This window comes from Acanthisitta chloris, unplaced genomic scaffold, assembly GCF_000695815.1.
Source record: "Acanthisitta chloris isolate BGI_N310 unplaced genomic scaffold, ASM69581v1 scaffold12892, whole genome shotgun sequence".
Classification (NCBI taxonomy): domain Eukaryota; kingdom Metazoa; phylum Chordata; class Aves; order Passeriformes; family Acanthisittidae; genus Acanthisitta; species Acanthisitta chloris.
In genome coordinates this window covers 6362-20647 of record NW_008661177.1, presented here as the reverse complement: position 1 = coordinate 20647, position 14286 = coordinate 6362, and the positions used below count along the sequence as shown (strand labels likewise).

At 45.2% G+C, this 14286-nt stretch overlaps 1 protein-coding gene across 1 annotated transcript in view; it reads right to left on the bottom strand.

The window, feature by feature from the left end:
* Window positions 1-7709: 7709 nt before the first annotated feature.
* Window positions 7710-14286, bottom strand: part of LOC103797899 (serine/threonine-protein kinase SIK2) — a 12932-nt gene continuing 6355 nt past the window's right edge. Inside the window, exons 9-13 of the mRNA XM_009070132.1 lie at window positions 13695-13817; window positions 13230-13455; window positions 12263-12538; window positions 11510-11735; window positions 7710-10731 (exon numbers count right to left, since the gene is read on the bottom strand). Of these exons, the coding sequence (XP_009068380.1) occupies window positions 10311-10731; window positions 11510-11735; window positions 12263-12538; window positions 13230-13455; window positions 13695-13817 (1272 nt within the window). The 3' untranslated portion in view covers window positions 7710-10310. The remainder of the gene's footprint in view (window positions 10732-11509; window positions 11736-12262; window positions 12539-13229; window positions 13456-13694; window positions 13818-14286) is intronic.

The following is a 14286-nucleotide window of genomic DNA, read 5'->3' as shown; positions in this document are numbered from 1 at the left end:
TGCCCCACTTCAAGCCTTTCTCTGCTCTGTGTCATCACAATTCAGCACCTCTCCTACCCTCCAGCCATTCAAAAGCATCAGGAACCACTGGGTACCCACTGCTGCTCATCACAGTCCAGCAAAGAACATCCAGCCAGCCTGTGGTTCCCCCTCCCATCACCCAGCCCTGCAGAAAGGGAAGAGCTCAGCAGTGGAGTCCACCAGGAAAAGTCTCCCTCACTGTTAGTGAGCTTTGAAAAGCCTTATTAGCCCCTCATTACCAGGCAGGACTGACAATAAGTCATAATCAACGAGTCATTTAGGCAAAGAAAGAGCACCTGAGAGTGCCTTTATTAATTCTGGGAATGTAATTTTGTGTGGTACTGAGAAATCACACTGATGCAGACTCTGAATGCAACACAGGGAGTTCAAAGCACACCATGTACCTGTGTATTCTGGCATATGGGTACAGATGTACATGTGCATTCCCTCTCCTGATGATGCCTATCAGCCAGGGAAAGGAGGTGAGCTCGTTTGTGCTGCTCTGGTTTGACTGGGCACGTCCACAGCCATAATCACATCTGAGCCTTGCCCTGCCAGATGCCAGTGCTGATCAGCATCCTGCAGTGGCAGCTCTCAAATTCCACTGCCACAGCCACCTCCTGCCACCAGAACACACAATTGCTCTGGCATCTCTAAACTCAGCCCTTCCCATTGGGCCTGAGGAAACAGTGAAGTTTTCTGCAAGTATCTGAAAAACAGCAAGGTCTGGAGCCCTTTGGAATTGCAGCCCTCACCTGACTGGGTTAGTCTGCTGCAAAAATCCCACCTGCCTGTGATTTGAAGAGCTCCAGTCCTTTAAATAGGTGGTCCCTTCTAGACCAGCCACCAGCTTGGCCACAGGGGTGAGACGCCTGAAGACAAGGTTGGGGAACTCTCCCTGGCTCCTACTCCAGCACAGTCCCTGCTGTTGGCATGTGAGGATGTCAGGAGCAGAACAGCTTATGTCTGGAAAAGAGATGGAAGGCTTCTCTTTAACACTCCAGCCAGGTCCTATTTCAATGATGCAACTGGGTTTGAGCAGGCAAGGGAGTGACTAGGATGGTCTTGACACGCAAGGTCTTCTGCAGAGTGCAATTAGGAGCTGCTGTGATTTCCTCATCAGCTTTGGTAACGGCTCACGTGACGGGGAAAAAACTGGTAACGCTGGAAGCTTTTATCCTTTTAGTGAGATTTCATTCCTTCAACAATGTGCACCTGAAAGTATGATCTCAGTGATCACAAACTAGGGTGAGAGCCAGCCCAGTTCACAGGCAAGGTTTGGTGGTGGTGTTAAAAGCCACATGCTGGATCAGAAACCTCTCTGCAATGAGCCCCAAAGCAGCCTAAGTCCTGGACAAATGTGCTGGACACCAGGAAAATGCCAAATACTGACAGACAGGAGGCAAAAAAAAATAAATCCCTGTCCTGTCCATGTGGCTGTGGCATGCAGAGCAAGGCACCCATGGCACCTAGAACTCAGCAGCCAGCACAACCAGTGGGTGAGTCAGAGGGTCTTGCTCTGCTGCCTGGACAATCGATGTTTAAGGGCACGTCCTGCCCTGAGGAACTGGTTAATCCTGCTCACTCGAGGGCTGAATGCATCCAGTGACTTGATTGCATTTACAGTGTTAAGTCAGTTATTGAATCCAGTTAGTGGGGTCCTGCATGCAGAGAAGTGGATGCACTCAGAGGCCAGGAGGGTGCTGGTGGCTTGCAAAACAGAACCTGTGCTGAAGAATGATCAGGCATTGCTGCATCCCACACCCTCTGTGTCTGCTGCCTGACAGGAGTTTGGAGCTGGGAGAAAGTGAATTTCACAGCTTGTGACTGACCCCAAAATGTGCCAAGGAGGGCCTCTGCAGCAAAATTACCTCCTTTTGAGGATAAGAGTAAGGTTGTGACAAAAGCCCAGCAATCCCAGGCAATTTCCCCTCTCTCCCAAAGCTCCAGCAGTATGGACAACCTCATACTCAGATTGCACTGTCACCTCCATCACATGACCCACAGTTCCTCCTCCTGCTGCCTGGGACCATCCCAGCATCTCCCACCATTTGTGCCATTGAGGACAAGTGGCTGATGCTAGAAGAGAGACCAGCATTAAATGCACCAAAGCTGTCCAGAGAGCTGTTTCCACCAACAACAGGAATGAAAGGGAGACCAGGATTCCTGTTTCCCTCCTGCAGCTCTGATGCTCATCTTCCCAGGCTGAAATGCAGCATCTCCTCCTCCCCCTCCCACCACACATTGGACTCTGCTGAATGGGACCTCCTCCCAAGCAGCAGTTGGTGTGCAAAGTGGGCTGAGTGGCTGGAAGTCATTAGTCCTGACAGGTCTCCTGTTCCTCTGTGCTTCTCACCACACTTGTGGGGACACAACCCACTGGGCCACATCACCTGGATGCTTACAACTCATCCTGTCTGTCTTTGGTGATTTACAATAGAGATCTGAGTAATTTAGAGTCAAAGCTACATTTCTGTGTCAAAGTCATTATGAAGACACTGCTGTAGCCTTTTAAAACCATCTTACCTCAACTAATCCACAGAGAAGCCTTTCCTCCCTCCAGGACACAAAGACACCCTTTCACTTCCATATTTCATTGAATTCAAAGTGCCCAGAGAGTTTTTAACCTCCCTAAGCCCAAAATTAAGACCAGTACCCCATTTTTTCCCAGACATACCAATAAAGGGAAAGGCAATGAGGGTCATTGCCTTCCTGATCTGTCCAGCACTGCAGTCAGTTTGGTGACTGTGTGTCCTTGTTCCTGTTGTGCTCACTTGTCATGAACAGACAGCAAGAATATTAATGGAAAATGGATTTCAAAGGCATGTGCATAAGTGTTCCTGGAAATCTAATTTTATGTTTTCAATAAAATCATCTGCTACCATACACACAAGGGTTGAGCAGGAAAGACCCAAGAAGACACTTAGCTGACCACTGCAGAATGACCTTCACTAGGTCCAAAGAATAGAAAGTGTGAATATATCCCAGCAAATGTAAGAGCAATATTGTTAGGTAAGCAGGAAAAAGCTGCTAAGATCAAATGATTTATGATTTTCTTGTTTTCATGTGGCTTGTAAAGAAGGGTTTAAAGCTCAATTTTTGCAAGATGATGTTTGCAGGAGGAGATCGGTTTGGAAACCCAGTGGGTGTCTGGAGATAATGGGTGTGAAGGGCCCTGAACACCCACCTAACTATTGAGTGTGTAGACGAGCTCAGCAAATTATAATGTTATCTTAGCAAGAAATGGGAAGGAAATGATCAGCAAGGATAGGCAAAAAAAAAAAAAAAAGAAGTACTTAGCTAAAATTTCTGAAATCTCTTCCAGCTCTTGACTAAGATATTTTTCTTGTCACAGAATAAACCAAGGACTGGTAAAAAAACAGTTGCCCAGGGTAGCGGAAAGGGATGTAAGAGAGAAGAACTAAAAAAGCATCCCAGCATGATACAGGAAAAGCTCCATCAAAAATAACGAATCTAAATTCACTGCCTCGGTGGCTGAAGAAACAAAGGATGAGATTGTCTGGCTCTGGATGTCAGAGCCTTAATGTGCTGTTAATAGTGTTTATACCATAAAGCAGCGTCACCGCATTAGCTTTAATTTAGCAATGCCAGTTTACATCAGCTGAGGAAGTGATCCGTGACTTCAACTGCATCTCTGTAAATACAGTGAGGGCAGAAAGGCCTGGTCACTCCTGAAGGACAGAACAGGGGGCCTGAACTGGACACTCCCTAGTGCCCACCCTGCTGTCACCTGCCTGTGAGGTGCAAAAGGGAGCTGAGCTCAGAGCATGTGCTCTGTGTGGCTCAGCTCTGGCTATGCTGACCCATCCGTCCACTCGTGGTAGTTCTGCTTGACTTCTTGCTGCACAGAGCCCCAGAAACTCTCCAAGACTCCAAGTGTCAGTAAAAGAGATTTTAGGATAAAACAATAAAAGTAATGTTAGCAAATTGCTGGGACCAGACGGTTTCACTCAAGAGCTCTGAGGGAACTCAGACTTGAAATTGCTGACCTATTCAGCACAATACCACAGCAGCTGTTGAAATGGTGAAGGCACCACAGGAATGAAAGGTGGCAAATGTTACATTCATTTTCAAAAAGGGCTTTTAGAGGTCATCTAGAGACCTGTGGGCTGGAAAGCCAGGCAAGGAGAACTGACAGAAAGCATAACAAAGAGCAGAGCAGCTAGAAATATGATAGAATGGGAAAGAGCAAAGTTTGTTGAGTGAGAGCTCAGGCACTGCAATTCCTTTTGTGTTAAGACCTGGGCAACTTGACATATTAATAAAAGATCCAGCTGCAACCAGGTGGAGAGTGATCTCAGAAAACTGAATGACAGGTTGATGAAATAACCTATGAAACTTGCCAGTAGTGAATAAAAAGTGAGGAGTGTGAGAACCACCAACCCTAGACATACATCAGGGGCTCTAAATTAACATCAGGCAGGAAGGAAATCTCAATCACTGAGTTTGCTGAAAATTCCAGCTCACTGTTCAACAGCTGTCAAAGAGGCAAAAAAGAGGTTTAGGAATGGCTTAGAGAATGATGATGAGAAAGTGACTCCTTCTAGGGTACCCTGCCTCGAACACAAGGTGCAGCCCTGCATACACTGAGGAGGATGTAGAAGAATTAGTGAAGATACAGAAGAGATGGCACAGAAATATGCAATGATTTCCATAGATGGGCAGGCTGACTACAATAGAGTTCTCCATCTTGGTCACCTCAGCTGAGAAGGGATGTGACACAGGTCCTGACAACTCATGAGCAGCGTGGAAATGTGAACAGGAGATCATTACTTGTCGTGCCTGTATCACTAGGGAAAGGCAGCACAACCCAATCTAGACATCTGGGCTGGGGGTCCAATGCAAAGAGAAGGAAGTACTTCTTTCACACAATGCAAAATTGAATTATGACACTTGTTGTCACAGGATGCTGTGAAGGCCAGAATTATAAAAGAATTTCAAAAGGGGTTAGCCAAATTTTTGGAGGCTCGACCCATCTGCAGCTGTTAAACACAATGACCCAGATGCCAGTCAAAAATTCCCTTAACCACAGTCTGCTCTCTACTGAGCTGGTAAGACCACAGACTAATTGTGCTGTGCTTGCCCCGTCCTTACGCCCTTTACCTCAGAGTCTGCTGCTGAAATGAGCTGCATGATTAGCTGCACCTTTGATCTGAGCCACTGTCACTTCCTAAGACTAATGTCTTAGGAATATCACATAAGATTGTTAAGAAACTGGAATTTATTGCAGGTGGTGATCAAGTTTGTTCACCTCACATGAAGTTTTGCCTTTGGCAGGCACTAATGTCTGATGCCTTGGGAGAAAGGCATTTCTGTCCTAAAAAATCTATCTATCTATCTATCTATCTATCTATCTATCTATCTATCTATCTATCTATCTATCTATCTATCTATCTATCTATCTATCTATCTATCTATCTATCTATCTATCTATCTATCTATCTATCTATCTATCTATCTATCTATCTATCTATCTATCTATCTATCTATCTATCGTGCCAGTGGCAGTCTGAACCAAAGACCAGCTCCTTCCTGATCTCCCACAGCTGCTCTGCTAAATCCGTAAACCATGACAGTGGATTACCTTTATCATTGATTTAACTGTCACCACTAAAAGTAGTTAGCAGTCATGAAATAAGCCAGCAAGCACATTTGAAGCAATGTCCTCCCGAGGCACATATTTCCTTTTATCAGTCTTAAATTAATTCTCCTTCATTGCATGACTCGTGCCTTATTCTCACTTCGCAGGATGAGTAAAAAGGAAGTACTGATCACTTTCCATCTCCTGCACCATCATTTCATATGCTCAACTGCTCTCCCTTCTGCTGCTTCTCCTTTCCAGCTGACACAGGCCAAGATTACACAACCATGGCTTTCACCATGAGGAGGTCCTTTCCTTGCTGAGGTGTGACTGCTGTGCTGGACACAGCAGAGGAGAAGGTCGTGGGTCTGGGGATGAGTTATGCATCACCAGCCAGAGGGCAGGAGCACAGGGGCAGGTGAGAATCCCTCACTATCATGGCTGGACCAGATTGGCACCAGAGTGCTCAGCTTGGTGTCTGTGCTTGGCTTGCTTAGTGCAAAAACAGCCTGTGTTTTTCGCTGCTACCAGTCTGGCATCTTCTGCCAGCCCCAAGCATTTCCTTTTTTTTAAAAAAAAAAAACACAAGGTTTGATCATTCACTTCTGGGGCTGTGCTAAACTTGCCAGCATCTGTTCCATCTGAAAGGGGGGAAAAAACACCAATCCTGGGCTGGGGAAGAAAGGAAAGGAACTAGGTACCAAGTTGTAATGTGAGAAAGGAAGCCAAGAAAAACAGCATCTTGAGAGATGTTAAAGACAAAAACAAATGCTGTAAACAGGAGCAGAGACAGATTTCAGAGGAAAGGCAGGAAGACAGTGACTAAAGCACTAAAAGTGAAACAGTGTACACATGGAAACTGAATCCAGAATCCCAGGGTTTCTTTGTTCTTGTTTTTCCTACCATTTCACAGAAATCATGATGCTGTCAGGATCCCTCTATACCCAAGGGTCAGTGATTTCAATGAAAGTTGGTGGAGCTGCACTGATTTATACCCATTAAGAAGCAACTTTCTCAAATTTCCCAGAATTACTGGAGTTTAAAATAATGCTCTGAGAACTCAGTTAAAAACAGCAGTTGGGATTATTCTTAAATCAGGTCACAGTAAAACCTAATTAAAGACAATTCAAGATACCTCCATTATTTTTTATGTGTTGCAAAGTTCCAGACATTGGATGTTCATGTTGAAAACATAGCCCTGGAAAAACATGTGCATGACACTTTCCTACCAGTTCAAGAGTCATGGCAAATGCAGAGAGCTCTACAAATTCCAGCTCAGCAAACAACTCCTTTAGAAAGCAAAATAAGTAAATATTATCTCTGCTTCCCCCAAGCTTTTGTTTAACTTTTTTGGATTTACCTTTCTATCACTCTCCCTTTCCTTCAAAATGTGATAGGTGGATTTGAAAATAAAAACTTCACAATAAGGATCAAATTTTCTTCTTTTTGTCTTTTTTTTTTTTTTTCTCAAAGAACTGACCATTGTTTGTTGGGAAGAAAATGCCATTGTTTTTGGTTTGTTTTTTTTCTGAGTGTTTGCCAGGTCAAACTAGAGCTTGCAAATATTTAGGGGACCCTTTGCAGGTGAACCCCCTCCTTGCTGTCATGCTGACTGCATGAGCTTAAGACAAAGCCTATCCAGTGGTTTTTTTTATTCTCAAGTTGTATTTTACAAGACAAAATCCACCCCCCACGCTGGAATCTCTCCCTCCCTCTCTTTTCCCTTTGCTCTCCATCACTAGCTTAATCTGGCTGGGGCCTCTCTCAGCTGAAGGTGACACGGAGGGAGTGCCCATCTGGTAAGGACTAAACCAAGCTTGACCATTTTCACTCTGCAGAGCTCTGTTACTGTCAGATTTTATAACCCGATTACCACAGACTTGGGTTAGATTGAGACAGATTGCCTACCAGCGAAAGGCTCAATATCCCATTATCAGATTTGTGGCCCCACCATTCCTCCTCATTTAGGATGTAATGGAAAGTGTCAGGAAGGGCCTACGGACTTAGGCTTTAAAAGGAGTCTTAAATATGCGAGTGGTATGTGCATGGGGTGAAGACACTCCACAGAGTCACAAGCAGGATGAGAATTTTAAAACATTTTTTTATTTAAATATTAAATAAAACACATCAACTAATCATTTTGGTGTACACCTCTCATTTTAACATAAGAAATAAAATGATTGTTCAGTCATGATAAAAAATATACATCTCAATTAAACCAATCACGTAGTGTCTTTAAATACCCTATTGCATTGCAGTCTGCAGAACAGCACTGTCAAGATATCTACAAAAAAAACCCAAAAACCCAGACTTTTAAAATGACCTCTTTCTGCTCCAGCAATGATTCCAAAGAGGTTCTACAGCAATTGGAAAAGAAAAAGAAACCAACAAAAAAAAAAACCATGAAAGTAAAGTGCTTGTCATTGCTCAGGACAGGAAACAAAAGAATCTGTGGCCTTTAGATCCATGGCATTAAAGAAAACAAATATTGAAGAGGAAACTCTACGGTTTAAGTACATGTGCTACCCCTTACAAAACTGAAGGCAAAGTTGCTGCTTTGTGATGAGCTGGTTTCTTCTTGCCCTCCTCTCCAGTCATCTCCATGCAATCTCTTTTTTGGGTTGGGTTTTTTTTGGGGGGGTTGTTTGTTTGCTTTTTTTTTAAACCCACACTACAAATGAGCATGAGACTTTGGTGTTTTCTCTGCTGCAAGGCACCACTCATTAACAGGAGTTCAACTCGAGCAATCTCCTCTCAATTTGAAGCTTCCAGACCATGGCGCAGCAGTGGCAAGCTGGAGATGCACCAAAATATAGACACACAGATACAACACACAGATAAAAGAGGTCGTTTATGGAGAGCCACAGACAGAGCCACATGACATCTTCAACCCTTCCTACACCCACCAATTAACCTGGTCAATCTTTGGCTTTTTTTTCTTTTTTAAAAAACAAAACAAAACAAAACAAACAGGTCTCTATATTATTTGCAAATGCGTAATACTGCAGGTTGCATGAAGCCAAGGTAACTTGAAGGCACCCTGTGTCACACTAGGGAGATGGGTCCTTTAAGCATTTCAACAGAATGCAGCTCTTTCCTGACATTTGCATGGCAGCTCCCAGCCAAGCTGCCTCTCTGTCTGCTCACCTGCTTCCAAAGTTTGCATGCACTCCCTGACTCATTTCTCTGGGAGCACAGTCTCTTCACCCCTTTATACCTAAGCATAACCTCTATTGACATCAACAGAAGTCATGCTCTGCCTTGGGAGGGGAGTGGGGTTTATACCAGGAACACAACCCAAGCATATTACAAAATATAAAAAATAACTAGTGTTATATAGTTTTTCTGCTCCCTATTTATATACATATACAGCATTAAAAACCATACGAAAAAAACACCTATCTAATCCAAAACCTCATTTTGCTAATATGCCAAAAACAAACCAACCAAAAACAAACACCCAAAGATTGTGCTGTTTTACTCACTTTTAATACAGTTTTGTTCAGAAAAATCTGTAGAATTCTGTTCTAGCCTACTCCTTTTGTCTGTCAGTATATAATTATAACCTCAATATTGCACTTTTCCCCAAGAGTCAGTTCTGTTTGGACCCTGATAATGAAATGCATAAAAACATAATTAGCAGCGGAAATAACAATGTGCAGCACTAAGAAATACCCCTCAGGTAACTTTGTAGGCAACCTCCAGGTGGGCTTTTTAAAAAGAAAACCCTTCCCATCACCCCACTGGTACTGCTGCTTCTCTCCTCAGTGCCTCTGCAAGAACATGAATAAACTTAGAGTTTATAAAAAGATTCCTAAAGATTATCCAGACCAACAATATCTCTGCATGTGTGCACATGTGTATATGTACACACACACACACCACTCCCAAACAAACATCCCTGCAAGAGACCAGACATTATGCAATTTGGATCCTGATATCAAAGGGTACATTTTCAATAGTTACTGCTCCTGTACTAATTAGAAGGGCATGTTAAGCTTTTCCAGCTGATGTATCAAGCAAGAAGTTCACAGTTTTCATTTAAAGTATGTGTATCTGGGAGGTGTGGAATGGGGATGTTGGTTCCTTTAAATAAAGTGAGTGTTAACAGGAGGGGAAAAAAAAACCCCAACAAATGGCAATGCTTCCATTTTTGTCTCCTATGAATGCATAATGCTGCATGCCACTGGTTTTCTGTTTATTTTCTTTAAAAGAGGTAATCATCTTCACAAACCCATAAATGAATATTGTGAAAAAGGGAGGCTCTGGTCCCTTCTTTGAAAAGCCTCTCCCTGCTGTGTCACCACTACTGACAGCTGTTAATCTTGCATAACAGCAGAGCTGTATTGGTCTGACTTGAGTACAGTACCGAAGAGTTCTTCCCCAACCACATCCCTCCCTGTCCCCACAAATGCCCCACCCATCTCCCCCATCATTATTTTTCCTTTTTAAAAAATTCAGTTTCTAGTCATGTTTGTTCAGTGCAAGAATAGTAGAAGCAAAAAGACATACATATTGCTTGTTTCAGTTCTATAAAGTTGCTAGCTTTCTGAGCCAGACAGCCTCTTCACATACTTCAAAATTATTGCTTCTGAGAGTCACTCATCCCCACGACGCCAGCCAGCCATGGAACAGTGGTGAAAGTTCTTCCCAACAAGAGCAGCCTGAGCTGGAGCAGCTGGGGCTCTCATTTGACCAGGACAAACTTCCCTAGCTGGCTGGAAGTCAGGTCCTCCATCTCACAATCCCCATGCTGCAGAGTGACGGCGTCGTAGCTTGGAGACTGTGCAGAGAAACTCTGTTGCTGGGAGAAGGTGGTGCCAACTGGAGAAACATTGCTGCTGATGTACAGGTGAGTGTCTAAGAGGTGAGCTGCTGAGGACACCGGTGAGACACTGACACCGAAGAAATGAGGTTGGAGCAGTTGGCTGCTGCCAGCAAAGGCCAGCTCAAACGAGTTCTCTCTTTGCAGCTCTGACAGCAGAATGGAGTTGGATGCTGTGCAGGTCCCTGGGCTATCAGAGGAGGGGACGCCGTTTGCTGCAGAGGTCTGGGAAGTCTGGGGACAAGCTGTCTGGAGTAGTTGGTGATGCTGGAACTGGAGCATTCTGAACAAAATCCAAGAGTGGAAAAGGTTAATCTGCACCTCTAGGATGGTTTAATGCTTTTCTTCATCCTTTCTTGCCCCTAACCCTGACCATAACTTTCCCCTTTGACTCCTTCTCTCTATCAAACCTCTCCTTACCCAGCCACTACAATCAAAGCAAGATGCCCATGCCAGGCCAACATGTTTTCACTTGGCTTTTCCCCATGCTGGGAAAGGGTAGCTATCACCAGAAAGTTTATCTAGTCGCCATTTGGGCAGCTAATAATAGATGTTCTAGAGACAACGTGTGCAGATAAACCGGAAGCTCTATTTTCCATCTTGCTTCTATGGGAATGAAGAGGTGCCATCACACATGACATTTGAGGCCACTGGAACTGTGCCTCCTTTGTGGGCTGTAACTTTTCCAAATTACAAGGTCTCACTTCCTTGCCATGGGAAAATTACAGGAGGAGGCAGAGGAGGGAAGAAATCATTCCCAAAACTAACAAAGAAAAACACAGCTTGCAATGGGGCGAAGTAATGTTTTCCCTCACGCTACCCAACTGCTTCGCAATTCAGCAACCTCCAAATATTTGGATGTCGAGATTTTAAAGTAGAATTGCATGTCCTGTGTTGCATATGCCAGGGCAGGAAGCCACAAAGGAAGCCAAGCAGTTTATCTGCCAAATAGCGAAGACAGAGGATAGGAATCCCCAACCTCTTTCGCTGTGTTTACTCCTCCTTGCTTACCCCCTAACCAAAATAAACCCAATGAAAACAGCAAAAAACTCCTCCCTCACCTCTGCTGCTGCAGCACCTCCTCCAGGAGGCTTCTCCCCTCTCTGCTGCTCCCGCCGCTGCTGTACATGTTCGGCTGCGTGTGTTGGAAAGGGCTCATGCCACTCCTTGCTGCCCGAGATGAGGAGGACTGACACACCTGCCGAGCAAAGCCTTTGATTTTATTCAAGCCGAGAAACCCCTTGGCTCGAGCGTTCTTCCGCAGCTGCTGCCTAAAAGCCTTCAAGCCTGTGGGACACGAGGAAAAGAAATGCACTTTAATCCTCCTCAGCATTTGCCTAGGAGCCTACGTTACAGATCAGTCTTTCTGGGCAGCTGCCTTCATGTGCCTGAGGACTGGGCTAGAAGAGACCATGACTCTTCAGTTCATGTTCACCCTTCTGCCTGCTGGTCAGAGCAGAATTTAGGTGATGGAGCAGGGGTTGGGACAGCTGCACCCTGGTGTAGATGGACATGCACAGCCAAGGAAAAACCTGATAGAAATCATGACGTCATGCACTTCGTATTTTAGGAGGAAGGTGGAGCCTGCCATCCCACTCACAGCAGCAGAAATATCTTCATGGGCAGGCTGAATCTTTCATCTAGGCACCTTCCTCAGGGCATCCAACCCTCCCTCGGGGACCATGAATACAAAACCCAGGTGTTCCCTCAGTGTGACACTACCACGGGCAAGGAAGTATCCCCAAGCACTACCCTTTCCTACTGGCAGTTGGGAAGGGTGCAATTCCCCAGCAATAAAGCAAGGAAGACCTTACCTTGAGTTAATGAGGTATCAGATGCTCGTCTTCCTTCTTGGAAGCTGACAGGCAGGAGAGAAGCACCTCCCATGCAGCCCTGGGCCTGTAAGACCGGAGCGTCAGACTGGGAAGCGAGGAAGGGCGACGTCATCCTCGCTGTGGCCGGGCTCCCCGTCATTACTTGACCTGCCAAACAGCTGCTCAGGGCCACTGAGCTGTCATTTGAAGATGAAGTAAGGCAGCTGTCTGAACTAGTTCCCTCTGTGGGGCTGGCAGAAGAGGAAATGACTATACCTACAGAGGGAAGGAAGGAGAGAAAGAGCATTCCCAAGATGAGTATGGGAAGGAACAAACATGACATCAGAGCCTTCTGCCCACCTACACTGGCACTAATAAGCAGCTGTGAGCTGGAGAGATGTCCAGCAACTCATGTTGTTGCAGGGCTTGACTCCAGCAAGGGGTCATCAACAAATAACCTAAGTTTGGGCTCCTGTCCAGCTGGCAGGGCTCTGCCAGCAACTCCAGTATCACCAGGCTATGCTGGATCAGGCATACAGGGTTTCTGTGGCACAACAGCTCTGACACAGGGATTACTGTTTTTTCAACAGTTTTGCTTGGTTGGTTGGTTCACAGGGTCTGAGTATGTACCAAATACACTTAGTGATGAGGTTTTTGTTAAATTCAAGCATTCCCTCCTCCCGTGGTACAACAGTGGACAAGGTTTATGTCCTGTGTGCAAGAGTGCTCCCTGCTGAAGTGATCTAGATGAAATACAACACCACAACTTCTCTTCCTTGAAGGGACATGCTTATCTGCAGGAAGACAGAACTGGGGAGGTCAGAGTACAGTCCTCTTTTCTGGGCTTTCCTACCCCAGTCAAGGTAAAATCAGCACATACTCCCTAGGCATTTGGCCTCTTTGGAACTCCTTCTCTGTTCTTTTCCTCTAACCATCGACACCCTTCATCTCTCCCAGACTTACTTACATGGAGGGGCGTGCTGATAGAAATGGGTGGTCACTTCGGCCAGCGTGTGCCTCCTGCTGGTGTTGCTAGGGATGCGGATGGGGTGGTCATACGCCTTAATTTCATCTTCCAGCTCCTTCTCTTGCCTTACTTCTTCACTGATGGTGGTCTCCAGGAGGCTGTTGGGGGAGATGGAGCGGTTCCGGAACAGCCCGTTGAAGTTGGTGTCCACAGGAAAGAACACAGGCTGAAAAACATGTCAGATCACAGACTTAAGGGTGTTTTGCTTATTTCTGTGCTACCTTTTAAACTCTACACAATCTTGTGGCATGTTTTCAGTGGGAGTATTGTTTGAGAGGCTACAATGATACCCTAATGTGGAACAAAAGATTGGCAGGAGAGAACAACAGTTACAACCACCATTGCTTTGGATTGACAGAACAATGAAAAATAGAAGCAACGCACAGTTTAGCTAGGAACACCAACCTGCAATGGATTGCTTATGTCACAGTCCATTTCTGCCTGCAAGGATGGCTGAATCAGGCTCTGAGGTTGCTGGTAAAGCAGAGATGATCGCAGGGTTTCACTTGTGAGGCTGTCCTGAGGCATCTGGAGAGAGAGAGCAATGCACAGAGGCCATCACATACACTGCAGCTCCACGTGACTTTTCAGATGCTGGAGGCTCAAAGAATTTCAGAGCCACCTTCCCTGAAAGCTTTCTGCATGTACTTTCTACAAAAATTAACAAAGCTAATCCATCAATGCCAACGCAAACACAGAACTCCTTCTCCTAAGTTAGGCAACTTAACTGGAAGTGCAATTTGAAAAGGCACCCAGACCACACTTTAAAGGGGGTGGGAGTGAAGAAAAGAGAAAGAATGTCAGAAAAACACACGAACTGACTCATGGAGTACTTCTGAGGCTCCTACAGGATATGTAACAAAGAAGTGTAATCGAGCCATGCCTAGAGAGGGCAAATTTCCATGAGAAGTCTAATCATCTGGCTCATTATTGACCTGCACTGGAGGCAGACTATTCTTTGGACCATGACCCACAGGCACTTCTTAGTAAACAGCCC